The sequence below is a fragment of the Cibotium barometz genome, chromosome 6 (assembly GCF_041138505.1).
Source record: "Cibotium barometz isolate CiBa-2024 chromosome 6, ASM4113850v1, whole genome shotgun sequence".
In the NCBI taxonomy this organism is placed as follows: Eukaryota; Viridiplantae; Streptophyta; class Polypodiopsida; order Cyatheales; family Cibotiaceae; genus Cibotium; species Cibotium barometz.
This window is the reverse complement of record NC_141051.1, coordinates 57604966-57630351: the sequence shown is the minus strand read 5'-3', so window position 1 is coordinate 57630351 and position 25386 is coordinate 57604966. Positions and strand designations below refer to the sequence as shown.

General features: G+C 47.2%; 1 protein-coding gene across 4 annotated transcripts in view; it reads left to right on the top strand.

Moving 5' to 3' along the window:
- Positions 1-25386, top strand: part of LOC147637894 (E3 ubiquitin-protein ligase SP1-like) — an 87809-nt gene that overhangs the window by 49145 nt on the left and 13278 nt on the right. For all 4 annotated transcript variants that reach the window (XR_015266109.1, XM_086799731.1, XM_086799729.1 and 1 more), the window contains 4 exons: positions 17708-17820; positions 17920-18030; positions 18115-18161; positions 18263-18374. Coding sequence is in view for 3 of the 4 variants with exons in the window: in XM_086799731.1 (XP_086655857.1) it covers positions 17708-17820; positions 17920-18030; positions 18115-18161; positions 18263-18374 (383 nt within the window). In the remaining variant the exon portion in view is untranslated. The remainder of the gene's footprint in view (positions 1-17707; positions 17821-17919; positions 18031-18114; positions 18162-18262; positions 18375-25386) is intronic.

Genomic DNA, 25386 nt, shown 5'->3' with positions numbered 1-25386 from the left:
AGCTCAGTGGCTCTGTTGAGTGTCACACCTTTTGGCCGAGCTCCTGCACTAGCCCGTCGTCCGGGTATGATGGGTGGATCGGCCCTCAGAGTGCTGGTATGGAAGAAGTTGGTGAGAGCTCTCTGTGCTGGTCCTTGAGCAAGTACAGCTGATCTGGATCTCACTAAGGACTCCCTGTGTCTACGGAGCTCTAGAAGAAAAAGTTCCAGGCATCTCTGATTCGGGAAGTCCATGATCCTGGAAAGTGGTCCGAACCCAGCTCGGAAGAGGTAGTGGAACCTCCCTCGAATCTCATAGTATACAGGGCATCGGCATATATAATGTTCCTTTGTCTCCGGTTCTGTGTGACAGAGCTGGCATATCCTGTCCTCTGGTGCGGCCGCCCTGGGCCCATATCTGGCAGTCTCCACTCTCAGCTGGTGGGACGAGGTGCAGATCTGGCCGATTGCACATCTCACCCCAAAGGATAGGTGTGTGTCGATGTAGCGTGGGCGGATGATGAAACCATCCTCTGTCAGGCATAGGAGGTGATCTCTGTAGAAGGCCATCTTCGTCCCCAGTGGACAACTAGGTGAACTCCATGTCCTCTAAGTATCTAGTCTGACAATGTCCTTCCTGATAACCATGTTCTACTCTATGCGGCTGAGAGCAAATGATGGGGCCTCTATACTGTACTGGAACAGGGGGAGTGCCTCCATCTGCATACCATGTGTTGTACCAATCCTTTGTCAAGCAAGTCATGTATCTGCGCCATAATCTCCCCTCGTTACTGACACTCGCTCTATATGGCGGCCTATTTGGCGGAGAGCTTCCTGGAATGAGATCAATACGATGATCCTCAGGCCGTTGGGGTGGTAATTTACCTGGCAAAGACTCTCGAAAACAATCACTATAACCATGTAAGAAATTCAGCCTATCTTGTGTCAAATGCAGCCTATCTTGTGTCAGATGATCCACATTAGCATTCACACTTTCTTGTTCAGCTTGATCTCTAACAAAAACTTAGTAGGAACAAGTAGACTTGTTCATTAATTTGGAAACTTGTACATGGCTAACAAGTGGGATAGTGCTTCAAGGAGTTCCTACATCCAAAACATGTTCTTGACCTCTATGCATAAAACTAATCTTCTTTGTTTTGTAATCTTTCTTGGGCTCTATACGTGTGTGCCAAGGCATTCCCAACAAAACATCAATTCCAGTGATTGGAGCAACCAAGAAGTTTTCATGATCCAAATATCCCTTGTATATGAATGTGGAGTTTGCCTATGATTGGCATTACATCAACTCCTCTTCCTTTAAAAGCTGCACTGGCATTCATGTGCATACCAAAATTTGATACATTACCCAGGAGATACAACCATCTGCACCGAAAATGAAATTATATGTACATGCATCATCAAAAAGAAATAAGGCAGTTCGATCACGCAATTTGCCCCATGCTTTGCATAGTGCTTTGCTATTTGGTGATTGACCTGTATTTCCTTGCACATCCAGGACTACATTCAAACTAGGCTTCGCGTGGGCATCTAGCATATGTGTCCTTTATCCCCACATTTGAAGCGCTTTCCATCATGCATATAAGCCTCTTTTTGCTGTTTGAACTGCCCATAATCATTTTGTTGACCCCCCGGCTTCTTCCTTGAGTCATCCTTTGACTCTTGTGCATCTTTGGATACATTATTAGGTGGCTGCCCACCCTTTTTATGGTCAAAACCAGATCTGCGTTTTGATTTAAATGGACTTGAAAATTGCTTATTGTTGGCCCACTTCATGTGTAAGCTCGTAGCAACAGTTGCTGAATGCATCAACTGCTATAAAGTTTGATTTAGATAAACTTCCAAACCTTGCTGAATGATATGATGAAGCCCTGACTCATACTTATGCTTCTTCTCAGCATCCGTAAGCTTCATGAAAGGGGTAAACTTCAATAAGACCTTCCAATACTTTGCAGTGTAAGATGAAATTGATTCCTTTTCATCCTGTGAGATCCAATCCCACTCTTTCTACATGTCTTTAGCAAAGTTAGGAGGCAGCGGAATGATCGCGAATCTTGGCCATCTAGCAGTCAGGGGCCGTATCTTTAAGATGCAATTCCACATGCCTCAACTTGGAATTCTCAGAGAAATCCTCATTCACAAAAGCAATTTCAAATTGACGTATGAAAGCAAGTGCACAAGATGTACATCGCAATTGTCAAACTTTACATCCCTATCCCCAAACTTAAACTCTTTAGTCCTCTTCCCATGAGAACTGTACCTAGAAGTGTCTGCATGTCTGTGTTCGGGGGGGGGGGGGGGGGTGTTGTGGGAGGACTCCGTTCCCTCTTACTGTGTACACAAGAATCACTTCTTGAATGCATTGAATCTGTGGTCTTGCTGGGATGAGAAGTAGCACGTGGAGTACGGCTAGACGACTCATCTCTTCTGGGAATAGGCTTGTCAGGTTTCTTTACATCTTCCAAGGTAGACGACACATCTCTTATGGGAATATGCTTGTCAGGTTTCTTTACATCTTCCATGGCTTCCAAACGAATTGGTTCTTAAAAACCAGATTGTCTTCAGCATCCTTTACCAAATGCCCATGTGCATACAAATATGCAACTGCCAACTCCTTAGGCTTCGCAATCCCCATAGATTGAGCTATAGCTTCAAAAGCAGTCTCCTCAACTGTAGCCTCTTTGCGGGCAGCCATAATCTGTTGCACCTGTGGGTCCTTTTGCAAGGCACGAAGTTTAGCAGTTTCTTCTCCATAGTGTCATACTTGACGCTGCAGAGTTTCCAATTCTGACATAATATCTGAAGGTTGATTTTCATGTTGCTCTTCCCGCCCCTCATGGTCAGGAGTTGGTGAAACATGCTATTGTGAATCACTTGCCTTAGCAATTGTGTTGGCTAAAAATCAGTTTTCTAAGTGCCCACAACCTCCTGTTCCTCCAAGAGAATAGAAACCTTTTCTCTGATACCAATTGTGTTGGCTAAAAATCAGTTTTCTAAGTGCCCACAACCTCCTGTTCCTCCAAGAGAATAGAAACCTTTTCTCTGATACCAATGTCGCAGTTCGAAAGAACACATAAACTTAGAAATTCTGCAAATCCAACACAATCACAAATTGCATACACATGGCATCATACATCCTTGTCCGATACATCATGTCATAACATAACTATCAAGATCACATCAAGAGAGCATCCTGCACAATACACAACACTAGGGGTCGAAGATGGGCAGACCCCCCCCCCCCCACCCCCCCCCCCCCCCCCCCCCCCCCCCCCCCCCTTTTAGATAAAGTGTATTACCAAAAGAGTGTTCTTGTACAAGATGATGCGGTAGCAAGGAATCACATCAACCGGTCTCACCGAAAGTTCTAGTAAACATGAATAAACAAATCAAATAAAAGAGTTTCTCAAAGCACCGCTCTTCAAAAAAGAAGCACCGCTCCAAGCTGTAGCATCCCGCCACAGCTAGGCCAAGGAACACTTCCACTAGGAGATTCCATAGCCACCAGGCACAACCCGGCAGTAAGAGGCTTTCACATGCTAGTTTTCTGCATGACCAGCCATGCGGCGTGACGTTCAAGACCAAGCCTATACTTTGCTCTGGCAAAGAGCTTCATGACTGTCGCTACAGTAGCAGACACATCAAAGGGGTCATAGTGCTTCTACAAACATCTTAGGAACGTACAAATATTGGCCTTTCATCATTTTTTGAAAATCTATCTCAATCAAAGCACTTATCCCGAATCTTTCATCATTTCTTAAAATCAAGGGCACATAAATGACATTAACAATGGCTCAAACATTATAAGAGCTAAGACTCCCTTCTCATATCATGGCCTCTCATCTATTTATTAAAAAATTTAAATGGGAATAATTTTCATACCTAGCAGACTAAACTGAAATTTAGTCTCATGAAAGAGGGTTTATGGCCTTTCATTAAGGGGGAGGAAAAAGTGCGTGAAGCAGAAGACGAAGCCTAGAGAGCTTAGAAGCTCCAGGATAATACAGCCTTTGGTCTCGTAGCCCTAGGCATGTCAGACAACTTCATCTTTCTCCCGACTTCCAAGGAAGCCTATGAGATGTTGGATAAGCTCTTTGGAGCATAGGGAAAGAACTCTGAGGTCTCTTTGCAGATAGAGTTCTATGGCCTAATGATGGAGTCACATTAGAACTTTGACGCTCATGTGAACAAGATGACATTCCTGACGAACCAGCTTGTTGCACTTAAAACCAAGGTGGCTGAAGACGTGGTCGTTGCTGTTCTTATCAAGTCAAAGTCAATGCCTGAAGTTCCTTGAGGAAACCTCATCACCACACTCAAAAATCTCCCAAACCTCACCCTGGAAGGAGTCATCAACTCCCTCAAAGAAGAAGAAGTTCAAGCAGAAGGCAATAGGAGGGGACAGCTCCTTTATCACAAAGAACTTCAAAGGTAATGAAATGTTCCCTTTGTGGTCGGAACAATCATACAAAAAAAGACTGCTATTTAAAAAAGCCGTGCAAACATTGTGGGAAAAACAACCACAATGAAAAGTACTACTATGATAAAAAAGAAGATGCCAACATCATTGAGGAGAAAGAGCTTTCCACAGAGGAAGAAAATTACTGCCATGATCATTAGACCTTTTAGAGTCCAAAGTTCTGTATTGTGTTGTGATCAGTTGTGTGTTGTTCAGTTGTGTTTGGTCACTTGTGAATGACCTAATCCCATGCATACTCTACCCTTGGGACCCCATAACTGGCATAAGAAACTAGTCCATGAGCCTAAGATTTATCCTTGACATAGTATGAGGTAATCCCTTGAGGGGGGGATTGTTGGGAATCAAGGTCTAACCTGTGTGTGAAGTCACTCCTAGAGTGAGGAAGTATGTGTGCATGTGAACCACCTCTTAGAGGGGTATCAAATAATATCTAGATATTTGTGTGTGAATGACATAAGTAGTGATGTAAAGAGGCAATCTTTGTAACCTATAAAGGTACTTGTACTTTCATTGAAATAATCAAGCAAAGCGTCACATCAAGTTGAGTCATGTATTTCACCCATGTACTTCACCTCTCTCTAGTATTGAACTTGTCTTCCCCGTTCTTTACTCTATGCAATGCAACAGCCATAGCCATGTTCATCTTCCAAACACCATAGCAGGGCTGAAACCCTACATTTCCATCGTGTAAAACTGTCCTAAATCTCTGTTTACAGCCATGGAACTCTGTGTTTAGCAGTGAGAAGATAGAAAGAGAGTGCTGTGGTCCACAAATCAGCCCCATAACAGTCGATTGTCATTGTTTTGTAGAAAATCAGCCCAGAAAGCAATCGCTTTTGCTTGGAGAGCTAAAAGAAGCAGTTGACCAGCTCATGGGAGCCTGTATATGAAGTCGACCAGCTTATAGAAGGGTGGACAGCCCTGGCGAGCATTCTCCACGCATGTTTAACACCTGTCCTAGCCTTGAAGTGGCCAACATACTTTCCACATGTAGATCTGCTAGGATTTTTGCCAAAAGAGGAGTTCTCCACTCAAAATAGCTACACGAGTTGATAAAGGGGCGCCCTCCTCCTTGTGTCCGGCCAAACCATAAAAATATTTAATTCAGGTCCAATCTGGTGTGAAGTGAGTTAATAATTTTATAACTTGTCTGCCCAACCTCATTGTGTGTGAATCCTACGTCCATAAACCATAGTAAAATCGAATAAAAAGAATTGTGCACACTTACCACCTGCAAAACCCAGCAAAATGCTGCTTTAAGCCCAAACAGAGTATGCACACACACATTCCAGGCATCCGCGAGCCCCATGAGCATTCATAGTCAAAATATCAGGCATTGTCCAAGCAGACATAACATGTCGCACGAATAAACCAAAATCCAGCACACACATGGCTATGCAAAATGTTACTGGAAAAATTTCCCATCTTTGCATCTAGACACCTGTAAGTCTTTCGTCATGCACAACGGGAAGACCAGAATGTCATGGGCACTCACGCGCACCGCCCGTCTTGACTAAACCCATACATGTGAGACTCCTCATGAGAGCACCCATGAGTCCCATGTACATGTCCAGCCCTTAAAATAGGAGATGGTGATAGAAATCTGGTGGAGTTATGACTTTTTTTTCTGAGAAATAGATCCTTCTATTAGTTAATGAAAAAACAGCCATGATGGGCTGAATACAGCCAGGAAGGGCTAGATACATACTTGCCTCATGTTCAAGGCGGGGATCAAATAATCAAAAGGTGGAGAAAGATGCACTTCCCCTGTGGTTGGCCACTCTATGAGAGGAGAAGGCTATCTCCTACAAGGGGAGGGGGGGGGGGGGGGGGGGGGGGAATAACCACACAGGTGGTCTGTAATGCCATGTGGGATCACCTTGAAACCGATCCTGTCAAGTCGGAAAGACTCCGTTGGACACCCACACGCGTAATAGCACAACTTAATACCACAATTTGAAATGGACAACTTAATAACAACTTGAAATTGAAATGAAATGAAATGAGATAGATGGACACCAGCACTGGGGCCGGAACGGGCCGACCCCCCCCTCAATATATGATATATTTATTGGGAGTATTTAACAAATACAATGCTCCATGGGTTCCAAGAACCAGATGATGTCCATGTACAAGATGAATACAGTACCAAACAAATTGGCTCGAAGTAGATATTCGAAGCAGAACGACCACTAGCGTGGTCCAATCTCTACGGTCCTGTGCTTTCACTGGACTCCGCGGAGAGCGCCCCATTGGTGTTCCAAGACCACGCACAAACAGGCGCTCTTGTACTAACGCTTGGCTCTCCCGATCTCAGCACCTTTGGACCGTGGTTCTCCAAGAGCTTGGACTACCCGGCACCGAACGGGTGTTGCCGTGGTGAGAGTTCCTTATCAGATTTATCACAAAATACTTTACTTAAATCTGAAAAATTCACTTACTTGAGGATGGCAGATGGAAGACCAATACTCATGGTGTCTGTGTGCAGTTACTTGAGAGAGACACCGAGGCACATCAGCCTGTCGAGGAGGTTGAGGAAGGTAGCTTGCTGTGAGAGGCGTAACCACCTAGAGAAGGTGCAAAACCACCGGTAGCCGTCTATGGATAGGAGGTGTAACAACCTCTTACAAAAAGGAGATGGAGCAGCCACCTTGTTGAAAGATGTAACACCTGGCTGCAGTGGAGAAGAGGCAACCGTCTGAATGCAGAGCACAGCCGCCGGCCGCCTGGCTGTCACAGTCGCTTGGTTGCAAGGAGGAGATGGAGGCGCCTAGTAGCCTGCTGTAGACAGGCACACAGTCGCCTTGTTGAGAGGAGAGAAGGGACAGCCGCCTGGCTGTGAAGCACAGCTTGCAGGTGATGAAGCACACAATCACCTGCTGTGGGGGGGCAGCGCAACTTATTTGACTACCCGTCTGGAGATGCACACGTACACAACCGCCTGCTGTGATGGGCAGCGCAGCTAGTTTGGCTGCCTGTCTGGGGGCGCACAGCCACAGCCGCCTGAGTGAGCATGCGTAGCCTGTGGAGATGCAGCCGCCTGGGAGAGAGCATCCGCAGCAGTACAGTAGGAGATGGCAGCCGTCTGTCAGAAAACGAACGCAAGAGATGATCGCTGGTGCCTTACACGAAGGGTGATGGCTCTCTTTTTGTAAGGGTTGGAGAGGGAGTTAGAACCATAGTGTTGGCTGGCTCCCCACGTTTGCATGTGGGTGGCCAGTTCCAAGGGGGTGTGGGTAGGTGACCATGCACCCGCCCCCACACACACACAAGTCAAGTGTGGCTACCCACCTTGGCCCCTAAGTGGGTGCCCACTTTTAAGTGTATGTGAACATATAACCTTATAAATCAAAAGGTTAGAATATGAAATATTAAACTAACATGTGCAATATACTTACCACCTGTTCACATGCACCAAAACTCGTCAGAAGACCGAGCAAACTTCACGACTCACTGGCGGGCGTCCCCGCATAGTAAGTAACACGTCAAGCAGGCAAACACAAAAATACAAGTCATGCGAAAACAGTTTCAAACATGTAGAACATGAGTGCATGTGCAAGTAGTATCATGGACATATCTCCCGTTCATGGAACAAGTACAAAATATCTGTCGGCACAAAAATGGCACGACGTAAAACATAAATGCTGGTCTTCCTATGGAGTGACAGTCCCATAGGTAAGACACAGTTCCAGGCACGAGCCTCCCTATGGAGTGACAGTCCCATAGGCAAAACACGGCACGAATACTGGCTCTTCCATGGCGTGACAATCCCATGGGTCGAACACAGTCCAGGTCATACACGGGTGGCACCAGTCTGGCTCCCGTCCATATGACACCATCCTGCTAACACATGGGTGGCACTAGTATGGCTCCCGTCCATGTCAGCAAAATACTGGCCTCTTCACATGAGACACCGGCTTGGCCTCAAGTGAACGAGACACCGGCCTCTTCACATGAGACACCGGCCTGGCCTCAAGTGAACGAGACACAAAAATTGGAGATGGACCAAATGGTCGGCCAATTGGTGACATCCCCCCGGGCTTCTAACGAGTTGTCCTCAACTGAAAAGCCTGAAGATATGCCTGCAACAAGTGTGGGTAATCAACAAAATAGTCCTCATTTACCCACTTGGCATCAATAGGCAAATAATTCTTAAACTTCACAAGGTATCTCCTGGAAAGCTTTCCTGCAGGTAGCTTTCTCTCCTTGTGAAAAACAATCTCTGGCAGATCTTCTGTGACAGGCTCATCAGGATCTGGCCCCACATATTTCCGAAATAGACTCACATGAAAAGCATTGTGAATCTTCCAGTGATTAGGTAAAGCAAGCCTGTAGGACACTTCATTGATCTTCTGAATCACCTTGAAGGGTCCATAATAGCGAGGAGAAAGTTAGGATATGATCCTTCTCGTCCTGGCCTCTTCCGAAGCCTAGCCTTCTCAAATTTCAGCAAAACCCAATCACCTTCTTTGACTTGCATGTCCCTTCTACAGCAGCCATTTTATGCTTATCTTGAGACCTAGCAATGGCTGTCCGCACCTGACCAAAGGCTACATCCAAATCACGAACATATTCATCAGCTGCAAAAATCTCATCCTTTGTACGAAGGATAGGTGGCAATACCACTCTGCCATAAATAATCTCGAACGGAGCCTTTCCCGTGGAAGCATGGATTGTATTGTTGTAGGCAAACTCAACAAGTGGAAGATACTTCTCCCATGCAGTCTTTTGATCTGCCACATAACATTTCAATAAATCCAACATGGCTGAATTTGCAGCTTCACTTTGGCCATCCGTTTGGGGATGATAAGCTGATGAAAACTCAAGTTTAGTACCCATATTATCAAATAAAGCCCTCCAAAAGAGGCTTGTAGTCCTGGGATCTCTATCCCCAACAATGGATTTAGGCATACCATGATGTTTGAAAATATTAGCAAGAAAAAGCTTTACCATATGTTTAGCTTTAATGGTTTTCTTGATGGGCAAGAAATGAGCTTGCTTGCTAAACCTGTCCACAATGGTCCAAATAGCATCATTCCCATGCTGGGATAAAATCCATAGTAATACTTTCCCAAGGTTGCGAGGGAATAGGCAATGGCTGAAGCAAACCTGGAGATTTTTGCCTGTCAAATTTTACCTTTTGGCAATTAATACATGCACGTACATAAGCCTCAATATCTTTACGCATGCTTGGCCAAAAGAAATATCTCTGAATCATGCGTGTAGTAGGCATGATACCTCTATGACCAGCATAAGGTGGAGCGTGACATTCGTCCATAACTTTTGGACGCAAATCCTTCACTACACATAGGCAATTATCCTTCATAAGATGACCCTCGTTGATAACATAAGAGGCATGTGAATGACCAGCCATCAAATCAGTCCATATATGGCAAAAATCAGCATCCAAATGGTACAATTCTCGCATAGCAGATAAGTCTCCATGAGAGGCCACTGAGACTGCAGCTACATAAGGCCTCTTGGATAATGCATCAGCCACTACATTTTTCTTTCCTGGAGTATGCACAATCTAAAAATGAAACATAGAAAGAAAGTTTGCCATTCTCATCTACTTCTCTGAAAGCTTTGTCTGAGATAGAAAGTATCTCAAGCTTTGATGATCTGTCTTGACTACAAATTCAGCCCCAAGAAGATAATGTTTCCATATCTTTAAGGCGTGAATTACAGCCAAGAGCTCTTGATATCCATATGAAGCTCAGCATCATGCAAACGACGGCTCTCGTATGCAACTGCATGCCCTTCTTGATTTAGGACAGCTCCTATACAATCACCACAAGCATCACATTCAACTACGAATGACTTGTGCAAGTCAGGAACAATCAAAACTGGACCACATATGATAGCATGCTTGAGCTGCAAGAAAGCATCCTGTTCTTTTGAAGTCCATTTGAAAGTGGTTTTCTTCTTTGTGAGATCATGTAAAGGAGTGGCAATCATAGCGAAATGCCTTATGAAACGCTTGTAATACGAACATAATCCCAGAAAACTACGTACTTGATGTACGTTTTGCAATTCCGGCCAATTCCGAATGGTCTCTATCTTTGCAAGATCCATTGTTACTCCTTCTTTGGATACAATATGACCCAAATAATGAATCTCTGAAAGGAAGAACTCACTTTTCTTGGCATTAGTGAAAAGTTTATGCTTCCGCAACTCTTCGAACACTGTGACCAGATGAGTTATGTGTTCCTGCTCATTCTTGGAGAAAACTAAGATATCATCAAAGAATACTCCTGTGAATTTGCGATGGGGTCTATCCATCATACGATTAAATGTGGCAGGAGCATTGGTGAGACCAAAAGGCATTACCAAAAATTCATATAATCCGAAGGCTGTTCTGAATGTAGCACCACTCATATCTGGTGATAACCACTCTTCAGGTCAAGTCGGCTGAAATAAGCTGAGCCATCAAGCTTATCCAAAATATCATCAATACGCGGAATTGGGAATCTGTTCTTGATGGTAAGCTTGTTTAAAGCTCTATAGTCCACGCACATGCGGAACGATCCGTCCTTCTTTTGAACAAGAAGCACAGGGGAGCAATAAGGTGAGGAACTGGGCTGAACCAAACCTTTCTCTAAAAGCTCGTTTACCTACTTCATGATCTCTTCTTGTTGTGCGGCACTCACTCGATATGCGGGTTTGTTGGGTGGAGAACTATCTGGCACAAGATCTATACGATGATCTTCGGGCCTTTGGGGAGGTAATTCTCCTGGCAAAGTATCAGCAAAACAGTCATTGAATGCATGAAGAAAATTCAGCCTATCATTAGACATAGTATCCACATTTTGATGATTTGGCACAAGGCTATCACGAACAAAAACCAAGTACGCATACAAGTGGGATGGAATCCCCTTCTTTGCCAACATCAATAAAATGCATGCGGCCTTTATGCATAAAAGAAATCATATTGGACTTGTAGTCTTTGCGGGGCTCAAGCCTATGGTGCCACGGCTTGTCCAACAATACATCACATCCATTTAGTGGAGCAACTAAGAAATGTTCATTATCAAGGTAGCCCTGGATATGGATGCGCAACTTCCCTATCAATGGGGTAACCTGCACCTCTTTACCAATAAATGCAGCTTCGGCTTCAATCTGAGGTCCCATGTTCTCAACCTCAATACCCAATGCAGCTGCCGTTTGCATAGAGATGAAGTTATCGGTTGCACAGTCATCAAACATGAATAAGGCAGGCTGATCCTTGATTTGCCCCCAAGCTTTGCATACCATTCGCTCTTTTGCATCATGACTTGTATTTCCTTGCACATCAGGAACTGCATGTACATTAGCCTTAGTCTGCTTGTCCTCGTGCTTTGGTTTGCGATCGGGGCATTGTCAAAACATGTGGTCTTTGCTACCACAAGAAAAGCATTTTCCATCCTTGGCATATTGCTCTCTTTGCTCCGGGGTTAAGCCGAATTTGTTCTTCCTTGGGCCCTGATCTTTAGATGTGGTATTTTCAGCTTTACCACCCTTGTGGGTCTCCCGGAAGTTCTTTTTAGGTGGCTGTCCACCCTTTTGCAGATTTGGGACAGCCTTGTCTTTCCCCTTTGAACCTCCTTGATCCTGTTTAATCTTGAGCACCAATTGCTCCGTAGCAAGAGCAGAAGCTGTGAGCTGTTGCAAAGTATGTTTCGGGTGCAATTCAATGCCTGAACGATATGCTAGTTGTAGTCCAGAGCGAAACTTCCTCTTTCTTTCATCCTCAGTGATTTGCATAAAGGGAGTTACTTCCAGCAACACTTTCCAGATTTTGTTAACATACTGTTGCACGCTTTCATTATCTCTTTGCTCCAACCTGTCCCACTTTTGGGTGAGAGTTTGCTCCGCATTTGGTGGCAAAAACTGAGCATAGAATCGGTCCATAAATTCCTTCCAGGTGCAAATGGGATCCTTGGTGATCTTTTCAGTGATCCACCAATGAGCAGCGGTTCCTTTCAAAAACATGCTAGCATGGCGTACTTTAGACTTCTCAGTGAAGTCTTCATCGCTAAAAGCAATGTCGAACTGTGCCACAAATGCTAACACTTCAGAAGCATCATGTTCTCCATGAAAAACATCAAACTTGACAGATTTGTCACCTGCTTTAAATTCCTTGAGCTTTCTAGCATGAGGCTCATGGTCTTCTCTTTTTCTTTTCCCCTTATCCAACGGGGCAGCCCTATCTGCATGGGCTCCATGGGCCGTCATAGAAGTTTCATGAGGCACGGTGGCATGTGCTCCACGAACTTGAAACTCAGATGCATGTGACTTTTCTGCATATGGCAATGTCTCTCCATGAGACAACTCTGAAGGCAAAATTCTTCTAGAAGCAGACCTGTCACCCTTACCATGGGATACATGTCTTGAATGCATGTGACCTTCATGCCCTCCGTGAGCACTAGCATACATATATCTGTCAGGCTTTGTGCCTTGTGGAGAAGATGCATGACGAGAGGTGACTGTCACCTCTTCCTTTTGCATAAAAGACTTCAGCCTTTGAGATGCGGGATCTCCATGCTTCAAGCGAGGTGGATTTCTGAATTTCAGCTCTTCGTCGTCCCCCTCTTTGATGTCACCTTTGCGGAGGAGGAAGGCAAGTGCCAACTCCCTTGGCTTCTTGCTTGCCAGAGCCTCCAGAAAGCTTCCCACCGCTTTTGCATGCAGTCAAAGCCACCCTCCAACTTCCACCACCACTGACCGCGGAGGGTATGGATGATGTCGAGCCAAATGCTCCTAATGGACTTCGCAGGTGGAGTGTGGGTACCCTCGATGGCTTTGTTGCATCTAGCTCATCATATGTGCCAGGCTGCAATGCTACTACAAATCTCCCATCTCTGACATGAACCCAGTCTCCAAAGGTCAGTAGATGGGGCTGTGACTGGTATTGCCGAAATGCGGAGGTGAGAAACCTAAAGGGCAAGTCCCCCACCATCCTCCTCATAAGCCTTGACAACCTTAGCTTCCATGGCCCAAGTGACGGTGCCCCATGTAATGATCTAGGTCGGGGCCCTATCCATCATGAAGATGCAGAGAATCCGCTGCCAAACGTGTTGAGCCTTCAGGCAATCCCAAAGACAATGTGGCTGAGACTCCTGAGGGTGGCCAGACCTCGTGCAAGCTGCTAGTCGTTTCCAATGGCCAACCATGTGCCAACCGCCAAGCTCCTGTGTGCCAACAGCCAGAGAAAGAGGGTGATCTTTCGAGGCCAAAAACTATCCCAGAGCCTCTTCCAAAAATCTGAGACGAAACGCTATGAGAGGCCCTATGACTACCAGCGTACTGCTACTGTCTAGGTGCCATCAATCTCTGGCATCTGAATCCTGCGGCCTAGCCACGTTGTATATGCAAAAAAGGGGGCATCCAGAGTCTCCTTCCGATCAACAGGATCATGCCAAGTCCACTCTCTTGGGTCCCACTGCAAGCGTGTGAGAGGTCGGCTCTTCCATATCCATAGCTGCCAAAATCTCTCCCTAGCTACCTTGGCCGGTGGGGGGTCTATGTGCCACTCCCGTGCCTGAAATCCAATCAACCTCACCCTTTGTAAGGTGCAGCCACTGAAATCCTCCAAGGGGGGCTCAGATCTCTCTAATCTTCCATGAAAACTAATAGAAAAAGTGAGCAAACCACTGTCCTCATCCGCTCCATGGTCTACCAAAAGAATATCATGCCTGGTAAACACGCCTAGCTAGAGTGGGGGAGTTGGGTGTGGGATAGGAGTCAGCCACTCCTAAGGAATAGCAGAGTCGATGTCGATTCTGAGCCTGTCTCTACCCCGGATCCCTGTCAAGCCTCTCTCCTGAACTTTCGGGGGTAACTGCCTGTGTGCAAGACAATCTCCAAGGGACGTGGCAAGTCCAATGCTCAACGCGCCCCATGATACATGAGGTCGGGTCCCCAACATATGGCCATTGGTGGGTAGATGGATCAGGGGGTTCCAAACCAATGGCTACTGAAGATGCTCCTATGAGACTATCGGAGCTATCTGCCTAAGGGCCAGCCTGAGGTGATCCCAAGCTCAAAGTAAATTGGCTGCAAATCTGTCCTCAAAAGTTGGGCTAAATCCGTGGGCCCTCATCTCTGTGAAGATCCATCTGGTACTCTACAGCCAAGGGCCGCCTAGACTCGGAGTGCGGGCTGAAATCTAGGCCAAGAGGAAGTCCTTCCAAGGCTCACCACCAAGAAGGCAATCAGCTTGCCCAGCAGGGTGCGGCTCTGAATAGCAGGGTCAATGATGCCTAGCCCCCCTCTACACCCTAGCTGAATGATCACTCTCCATACCACCTTGGCCTTGGCAGGCCTCCCGTCACTGCCGGCCCATAAGAAGTTCCGGATCAACCATTGTACCTAGCCAATACATGCTTGAGAGAAGGCCCAACCAGAAGTAATGTACCACATGGTGGCAAGGACCCGGTTCGCCACCACCACTCTACTAGCTAGGGAGAGCCTCACAGAACTCCAGTACGAAAGCTTCCTCCAAATGCTCAAAAGAAGAGGGGCGAGATGCTCCTCCGGAGAGATGTCGATGCCCACCTGGCATCCGAGATAATGAATTGGAGTGCCCCTCGGGATCCACTGGAAAGCCTCAACTGGGCGGGTGCAAAGCCTACCCAACCACACGACTTGTGCCAATTGATCTGTGCTCCTAATGTGCGACAAAAGATCGCCTCAATGAATCTCTAGAGATTCCCCACATCTCCTTAAAGGTAAGCTTCTGTGTTATCTGCAAACTCTGAGTCCAGCAGCTCCTCTTGTGTGCGGAGGGGGAGATGCAATCCCTGAAGCCCGGTCTTCTGGGCTGAGAGAAAACTGTTCATGGCCTAAGCGACGAAAAGAAAAAGGTAAGGTGCTAGAGGATAGCCCTGCCAGACCGAGCAAGAAAGAGGGAATCTCTCGCCACAGGCTCCCTAAATGAGAACCTGATTGTGAGAGGCTGAGTAAAGTCCTGAAACCCCACGGATTCACTCCACGGGGAACCCCATCCGGCTCATCGTGTCCTCCAGAAAGCTCCAATCCACCCTATCATAAGCTTTCTCAAAGTCTAGGAGTAGCACTATGAGGTCTTGCTACCGTATCCTAGCCGAAGTAGTCACCCTTGAGAAGGTGAAGATGTTATCCAGAATGTTACGATCCTGAACAAAACCAATCTAAGTGTCATGGATCAAGTTAGGGAGGAAAGACTGCAGTCTCCGGCTGATGGCCTTGGTGAAGATCTTGTAGGCGGTCCCAAGAAGGGTGATGGGTCTCCACTTCTGGATCTCCAATTAGTCACCACTCTCCTTAGGAATCAAGTGTATCAAACCCTCTGAGAGACTCTGTGGCATGGCACCTGTGGTCATAATCTCATTGAAGGCAGCTCAAAGGCCGCCTTCCATGAGGTCCCAATGGCGAAGAAAGAAACTGGAAGCTTGTCCGTCCCCAGGCATTTGCCCCTAGCAGAGCAATCAATTCCTCCACGAGCTCCTCTGCAATGAAGGGAGTCAATAAGAAGGACCGAAGAGAGAGGGGAGTCACCTCTCTCGTGTCCATTACCTGTGGGGATAATGGGGCACCCGTGAGGAGAGATCGAAAAAAATCAGTGGCAATGGTTCTCACATTGGGGGGGGGGTGTTAGAAACAATGGCTCCATCCTAGCCACGCAACCTACGAATACCATCTCTCCTCCTGTGGTTGCTATCTCAAAGAAGTTTCCCGTGACTCTATCGCCAGCTTGGGTCCAAAAGGAAGCTTTGGCATGGTATCTATACTCCACCCTCCTCTCCTCGATGGATGTGATCTCCGTACGGGTGGCAGCAAGCTGACTCTCAATCCAAGGGCTATCGAGGGAACTCTCCTGAAGCCGTTGAAGAGAAGCAAGACCCCTCAGACTCCTCTACTGCTCACGAAATCCCTCCAATCTGCTCTGAGCTACCTCCTACAAAAAAGTGCTAATCTCACAAGGCCCACTCCAAGGTGCATGCAGCAGAGCCAGAAATAAAATCCAGTCCCGCCCAAATGTGCTCTATCCTGCTGCTGCAGATCTTGGGGTCCTGAATAAGGTTGTCCGGAATCCTAGAGCTTGCGTGGTTGTCTTCTCTCCAGGAGTCCTCTAATGTCAGAATAACCGGAGCGTGATCCGACAAAGTAGTGCCCGCCAAGATGCCGATCATGCCCCCACGGCCACAAGCTCACTCATCCACATAAAACCTATCAAGTCGAGAGAGGTTGGGGCTGGTGCTCTTTCTATCAGATCGCCGAAGCACAAGCTCCCGGGGTTGCGCCCAAACTCTGGAAGATGCCAAGGATCCTGTCCCCCGAGTGCCAAGATCAACTCCTCCCATGCAGAGTACTCTGTGCCTAAGACTGTGGCCGTGCCTCCTCCAAGTCTTTCCTATGCTGCCTCAATCATGTTAACACCCATGCACCAAGAGTCAGCGTGAGGAAGAGCCTGATGAGCTGTGCTCTAGAAAATGGCTCTACCTGCTGCGGTGTTTGGGACAGACATTGAGGAAGCCCACGCAATCCTCTCCAATCATAACGGTAACCCACTATGCTCGCCCAGAGACTATGACACCTAAACCTATCAATTGCCGGTAAGAGCTCCTCACTGACAGAAATACAAACTCTTGGGAGACCAAAAAGTGTGGCTCCTTCTTGGTAAAATTTTCCCGCAGCGACTGGTACACCCCTCTAAGAGGTGGTGCTCCTAGAGGAAAAGAACGTCGATGGGTCCCCCAATTGTAGCTCTGTGGCATGAGGGGGGGAGCTCAGAAACACGCTAGCGACTCGGGTCTTTTGGTGGAGTTATGACTTCTTACCTGATGCACCTGATAGCATACAGGTTGTGCCTTATTTGAAGTAAACCCTCCGCCCCTGTTTGTAACTTGTCCAATGCACATTGATGCACCATTTCAGTTGAATACATACAGAGGATTCATCATATGGGGAGCGCAGAACAGATTTTATGGCTCGTCTATGTAATTCACTGCTCAGGGTGATACTAACTGTAAATTGGATATCATCTAAGGTTTTTCTCTCAACCCCATATGCCTCCATGATCTGTGTTGCAGCTGTATCAGCTTTTTCCATTTTCCATATAGCAGCTGTTCAGGGATTTTAATAAGCAGTTTTCTCTCTCCATAAAATGTTTTGTGTATCCAATTTTTGTAGCGATGCATGCTTTACCTTGCATGAGGAATGTTTCAGAGTATTTGACTTTGTTATCTCTTATGTCTTTGGTGAAAACCAGGCTGTTCAAGATGATTTAGGCACACTACGTATTCAGAAGCCACATAAAGGGCCTTTTTATGTGTCTCCCAGGAGCATTGATGAGCTAATAGCCAATCTTGGAAAGTGGTCTAGGTTTGTATTTTTGTCCATTTGACTCCCCAAAATGCTCACTCTCCATGCTTCTTCTTTTAGAGCAATTCTGTAAGTGTCATTACTAGTTCACTTTGTCAGGTGGTACAAGTATATGTCATTGGGCTTTGCAGTCTTTGGAATCTACCTCATGACTTCACATGCAATAAAGTACTTTCTTGAAAGGCGGAGGAGAGTGGCTTTGACTAGGAGGTAACAGTCAAAGTTCAACAATTCAAGAGGCATTGTGCATGCTTTCTGGCTTGTTATGCAGGATTCATTTTCATGCAATTGTAGGGTCATGAAAGCTGCAGCACAGAGGCGAGAGCAGAAGCAACGAGAAGGTAAGAGAAAAGGATGGGTTGTTATGTTCATGACTCTGTATGATTACAAATCTATTGACTGGCTAGACATGCAGCTCACGTGGGCTTTGGAGTCTGTTCAGATACACCAGCTGGCTACCTTGAAGATGATATGTTTGCGCCAAAGAGGGATGTTGTGGTGCCTGACCTCTGTGTCATTTGCCTAGAGCAAGAGTATAACGCCGTTTTTGTCCCGTGAGCTTCTCCAAACTTTCTCAGAATGCTGCTCAATAATTATTGCAAGATACATACAAAATTCTAACTCTGTTCTTTAATGTGGAATGCATAGTGTAATGCCATTGCAAAAAGAACTCAAAATATTCAAGATGCTAGGGTTTAGTGTTGTGTGCCAAGATTACTAGAGCACATGTGATAGTGTGTAAATTGTAACGGTGAAATGGGTAACCAGTTTCAAGACACATGAAAAGCATGAGAGAGACACAAGGAATAGAGGTGCATTACTGAAAGCTGTTAGAAGTCCTTAACCTCCTTTAAGGAGGTAGCTTGGACCAGACACTTTACCCTTTGACTGGTCAAGGAGTCACTTGACTTTTAATTCTCTCTCCAAAGAATGCTAATGTGGCATGATGACCAAATATGCTTACATGGGCACTGGGTCGTTCACTAGCTGGACATAATCCCTATGGCTACTAGCTATGAATAAACTCCTAGTCAGTTGGACTGGAAGGTACATTGGGGCTTGATTCCCATGCCTGAGTCCAGATATTTCAAGTACAAGCTTTTGAGATTAGGAGATTGTCCAAAACAACATGTGCATTACATCTTTCATGTATTTCTGATGATGCATGGAAATGCATGTGTGAATGGTGGGAAAGGGGGGGAGCGAGGAGGAAAGATTGGAAATGAGGCTACAGTGAAGGCGCAGAAAATCATATGCAGAAAGCATCTACGAATGTAGCGTATAATTGAATGCACTGACTGACTGTCTCAGGGAGATGGCTGACGAGAAAGGTGGTTCCTGTGGGGTTTAGAAGACCAGGCTGGCTGGTAGTCGATGGGAGGAGGTAACTGACTGAAAGCAGAAAGGAAAGGAGCTGGTCTCTGAGGCCTGGTGGGACTTTGCAGGGGATGAAGCGATGGGTGACAGGGTAGCCCAGACTTCTCCAAAAGAGCTACAGAAGGGTGAGAATTTTCATGGAAACAGTAGGGATGATGTACAACTGTCCGTCAGCTCTTCAGCAGTGGGTGCAGCTCAGCTGAATGGAGGCACCTAGTTCACAGGAGAAGATTTGAAGAGGTTGGCTGGTCATGCACACCTACCAATGCCACGTGTGGTTAGCCCATGCCAAGTATGAGGGGCAGCCCACACTTACGACTAATTATGCTTGAGCACTCCACACAAGCCTTAAGAGGGCACTTGGTTTAAATATAAGGTAGAGGGTGCCCGTTTTAAAAGTGTTTACACTTATTAATGTGTTTGAACACCTCAAGCTTTTCAAAGCTGAATTTTTCCCTTACTTTAGAACTCTGCAAAATGGCGACCGCTTGTCAACAAACAAAGGCACTAACACGGTCTTGTAGCCAGTCGATGACACAAGTCTGTCCCCGACAACACAGACAGCACACAAAAGCAAAGCATTCTTGTAGCAAATCAACTAGTCAACACATGCAAACATGAGCAATGCACATGCATATGAAACTTGGAAATCCCCATTCTCAGAACTGGTATCCATCCCAAGGTTCTAGTCACACTAGGATACCCTGATGTGTGCGTTCCCAGTCACCCTGGTAGCACACCATTGCCAGTCTCATTGGACACTGGTTAGAAGCTAGGGTGTCAGGACCAAGTGGTGACAGCCCCTCTCGGAGAGGGCCAAGATGCCCCTCCTTCCCCCTCCCCCACAGAGATGACCGCTTCTGAGCGGCCTCCCCCCCTTCCCCTTCCCCTCCCCCTGCGCCCCCCCGCACACCCCCCCCCCCCAATCACCAGAGCTTCACGGACCCAGTGGAGCCAGATCTTATCCTCTCCTGTTTCCTCTTTTGCTCCCAAGTCCCCCTTACTCATGGGATATCCGGTGGACTACACCGTTTTTCAGCATCTCCCAGTTGAGGCCAGTGACTTCTCGGAGGTGCAGGCTTCTCTGCATGTGTGAGTGGTACTCCATGAATCCCGCCCCATCCCTGAGGACGTGGGAGCGGCCGTGTTCAAACTCGATTGGGAGAAATGCCCTAGCTACATTAGCACTCTCGCCCATAACAGCTGTCCACCACCTGCATGTACCTTATTTTTCTGCATGAGCCCTTCATACACCCTCGCCTTACTCATTCAATGTGCCACTTTGCTGTAACATCAATCTGTACGGCCCTTACAGACAGGTGTGGAGCTGTACGACCAGATGCGAGAAACCCTAATCTGCTGTCAAAAACCCTAAAATTTGGTTTTTGAGCATTTCTGACACACAGAGACCTGTAAACAATTTGAAGACGGTGTCCTTGCTGCTACTGGAGTTTCTCTCATTGAAGAGTTTGTAGAAGCCGTGAACAACAAACAAGGGGGGATGTTAGGCAGGGGAGGGGGAGGTATCACAAAAGGACTGGGGGAAGACAAGGGAGACCAGGGGGGGAGTGGACCTAGAGCAGCAGGGGAAAGGGAGGGAGGGGGGACTACCTGCACTGGAACCTTGGAAGCTGAAGATTGACAAATTGAAATGGGCACCTCGTGGGTGCCGCCCACCTCTTGATCCGGAGATGAATGCTCATAACGGCTACCCGTAGGCACTGTTACCTCGGGGGCCCCGCTTGCCTGATGCTCTAGCTGGTGGCCCTCAGTTGGGGCTGGTGGTGGGTCTATGAGGTCGACACACTGGATGCCACCAGCCAGCATCCTCACCCTACGTACTGAGTCGGGCTGACCGGCCGCCCTCTCCCGGGAGGGGAAGGGGGTGGTGTTGAGCTCTTGCGTCCTGCACCCTCACCGGGGGAGCTTGAGGTGGGGCTGGGGGAGGGTGAGGGGAGAATCCTCGATGGGCCTCGCGGTGGCATGGGTAGACACAAGCCATGTGCCCCATCTGACTACACATGAAGCACATTGCAACAGCAGGCCCTTTAGGCTCGGAAGTGCAATGACCTGCAGGAAACCCTACAGAGAGGCTCCGCAAACTCTAATAGAAGGAATCCCAGTTGCCCTAGCCACCACCGAGGTGACAGTCGGGTGTGACTCCAGGAACCTGCCCAAACGTCTGTCCAATTGAATGGACAAGAGGGTTCTTGAGGCCGGGGAAGCAGACTTTAATTGGGAAGCGGGAAACACCTGCAAAGGGGGGTCGGATGCAAAGCCAAAGCCGTGGTTCCATCTAGCGAAAAACGCCTGAGTGCTGCATATCGCAATGGGGCTCTGTTGCATCACTTGATCTGCTGCTAGTGGGGTTGTCGAACTCCAACTGAGAGTAGGCAAGCCCAAGAACATGGATATCGGTGATTTCGCCCAAGCAAGACCTGAATAGTCAATAAGAGAACACTTGGCTAATACATGTTTACAGAACATGGATACATCCAAAGACTCCTTTTCAAAATGAGCTACTATAGACCACTTTCTCAATGAAAGAAATCTAGGAATTTGTCACGATTGCCAGTGGCACTCCTGTGAGTACGTACTCCATGTTATGGCTGAGAAAGGTGGCACTCATGTGAGTACGTACACCAAAGGGTTTCAAGTATGCTGGATGCCCTTAGATGCGGGGTTGGAAACCCATCCACTGTTCAGAATGATCCACAAAAAACCCACTTGGGGATGCATACAGGGTCCACCCTCATAGGTGATTTTCACCGGCGGATGTGCAACTCCAAGGTTTATGCAGTGCGATCTTGGTACCCTATCATCTATGTACTTTGACAACGTAGCAAGGTCGAAGTGAAATTTGAAAGTGATGCAAGGGCAATAGTGACGCTCTTGCATCACCATCACCTTGTTATCTAGAGCTGAAATTCTCTACATGTCACAGTAGCAGTAATTGTTATCTAGAGCTACAATTATGTACCTGTCACACTAGCATTAATTGTCTGGAGCTGCAGTTCTCTATGCTATCTCCAAAGAACAAAACCAGCCGATTATGTCTTGAAGATGCAACATCCGGGGCACACAGACCAATCATAGATCCCAAGGTCCCAAACCACATCAGGAATTCCATCTTTCCAAAACCATGTTCCCAACTCCACAATGCTCAAGACAAATACAAACAAATCATAAAAGCAGCAAATGAGCAACTTTATGCCTGGCTAGGGATATTCAAAGATAAAAATTATTTCAATAAGTCGAAACTAACAACACAGCAAAGCCCTGCAGCTATTGCTCTGTCTTCTGACGAGTTTTATTGTGTGTGAACAGGTGGTAAGTGTATTACACATGTTGGTTTAATAATTTTATTTCTAACCCTTTGTTTTATAAGGTTATATGTTCACACTCACTTAAAAGTGGGCACCCACTTAGGGGCCAAGGTGGGGAGCCTCACTTATCTTGTGTGTGTGTGTGTGGGGGTGGGTGCATGGTCACCTACCCACACCACCATAGAACTGGCCGCCCACATGCAAACGTGGGGAGCCAGCCAGCTCTAGTCGTGCAACTCCCCCTCCAACCTTTACAAAAAGGAGCCACCACCTCTAACGTGAAAAAGGCAGTGAACATCTCCTCCGCTTCAGGGTGTACGCTTCATCCTTCAGTTGGCTCCTCCTCGAGGCACCCTGGCAGCTGCTGAACTGGCTGCGCATGTTCTCCCAGGCGGCTATTGAACAAGCTGCGTTTTTGCAACCCCTTAGGCTGCTTCTGTCCTGTAGACGGCTGTACCCTCTGCCGGCGGCTGCACCATCTGCTGGTGGCTGCGCTGGTTATCCAGTGGGCTGCCCACTACATAGCAGCAGGCAACTGCGCAGGCTGCAGCCAGGTATTATATCTCCTACAGGCGGTGCTCCTTCTGTCTACTGCAGGCGCCTCCATCTCCTCTCAACAAGGCGGCTGTGTGCTCATCTCCAGCAGCGGTGCTCCTACAGCTAGGCGGCCGGCGGCTGTGTTCTGCAAACAAGCGGCCACTTCTCCATCTTCTGCAGGCTGCTCATCCTCTCCATAGACGGCTACGCCTTCTCCTCCTCCACAGCAGGCGGCTGTGTCTTGTCCTGCACAGCAGGTGGTGGAATTCCTTTGCAGGCGATTGCGCCTCTTTTCCATAGGTGGCATCTCCCATCTTCAAGTGGCTACACCTTCAACACAGGCAACTCCTTCCCCTTCTCTTCAAGAGGCTGCTGTGTCTTGGTGTCCTCCACTCATGGCTGCACACAGACAGATACATCTGGGTATTGGTTTTCCACCTACAAGTAAGTGAATTTTCAGATTTAAGTAAAGTACGTTGTGATAAATCTGATTAGGGATTCTCCCTATGGCTAACACCCGTTCGGTGCCGGGTAGACCAAGCTCTTGGAGAACCACGATCCAAAGGTGCTGAGATCGGGAGAGCCAGGCGTTAGTACGGGAGCGCCTGTTTGTGCGTGGTCCTGGAACACCAGTGGGGCGCTCTCCGCGGAGTCCAGTGAAGGCACAGGACCGTAAAGACTGGACCACTCAAGTGGTCGCTCTGCTTCGAACATCTACTTCGAGCCTTTTGTACATGGACATTATCTGGTTCTTTGAACCCATGGAGCATTTTATTTGTTAAATACTCCCAATAAATATATCATATATTGAGGGGGGGTCGGCCCGTTCTGGCCCCAGTGCTGGTGTCCATCTATTTCATTTCAAATTCCAGTTGTTATTAAGTTGTCCATTTTAAATTGTGATATGAAGTTGTGCTATTACGCGTGTGGGTGTCCATTGGAGTCTATTCCGACTTGACGGAATCGGTTTCATTGGTATCAGAGCTAGGTTGTTTCCCTCTTCCTAGTGGGGAAACGAACTTGAGTATTGGACACCCCGCTTCTAGCACACTTAACACAATGGACAGCCAAGGCAACCCTTTGGAAGTGCCTAATTCGAGGTGCCCATCAAGTGCCTCGCGTGGTTCTGATGCTCTTCGAGGAAGGCACAAGCCCCTTGAAAGGGTAAATGATAGTGATTCAAAGGGACAACTGTCTCGAGGAAAGACAGTCATACAAGAAGAAGAGCCTGATGCAATGGTAGACGTGACTTTTGAGTCCATGGCACGAGAAGTGAGCAAGAAGCCAAGGGAGTTGGCACTTTCCTACCTCCTCCGCAAAGGTGACATCAAAAAGAGAGAAGATGGAGAGCTGAAATTCAGAAACCCACCTCGCTTGAAGCATGGAGATCACGCATCTCAAAGGTTGAAGTCATTTATGCAAAGGGAAGAGGTGACAGTCACCTCTCGTCATGCATCTTCTCCACAAGGCACAAAGCTTGACAGGTATATGTACGCTAGTGCTCATGGAGGGCATGATGGTCACATGCATTCACGACATATATTCCATGGTAGGGGTGACAAGTCTGCCACTAAAAGAGCTTTGCCTACTGATTGCCTTATGCAGGAAAGTCACATGCATTTGATTCTCAAGTTCGTGGAGCACATGCCACCGTGCTTCATGAAACTTCCATGATGGCCCATGGAGCCCATGCAGATAGGGCTGCCCCGTTGGATAAGGGGAAAAGAAAAAGAGAGGACCATGAGCCTCATGCCAGAAAGTTCAAGAAGAACAGGTTTGGCTTAACTCCTGAGCAAAGGGAGCAATATGGAAAAGACAGGATTGCAGCTTGCTGGCCTGACTGCTCAATCTTTGGTCGAAAGAAGTCTGTAATCTGCCTCTATAGGTGTCTCTCCCTCTCTGATCCCCTCCCTCTCAAGAGACCCTCTCTATGTCTACGTAGCTCCAGCAAGTATAATCCGAGGCATCTCTGATCCTGGTATCTCATGACTCTAGAAAGTGGTCCAAAACCCTCTCTGAACAGGCAGTGAAAACGCCCTCGTATCTCATAATATACTGGACAGTGAGAAGGTGGCTTTGTGCCTCTCCAAGATCTCCTCAAGCTGGGGCTGATGTCTATGTTGCTGGCAAGGTCCAGCGAGTCTGGGACGTTGGGCTCACTGTAGTGCCGTGGCTCGGTCTAGAGTTACATGAGAAATGAAATGATATATTAACGTCTCTAAGAGGCCATAGCGGCCTATGAGACCAAAACTGAGAGTACATCTGAAGTTGGTGTCTCATCAAAGAGAACAAGTAAATGAGACTAAAAAGTACAATAAACTGATTG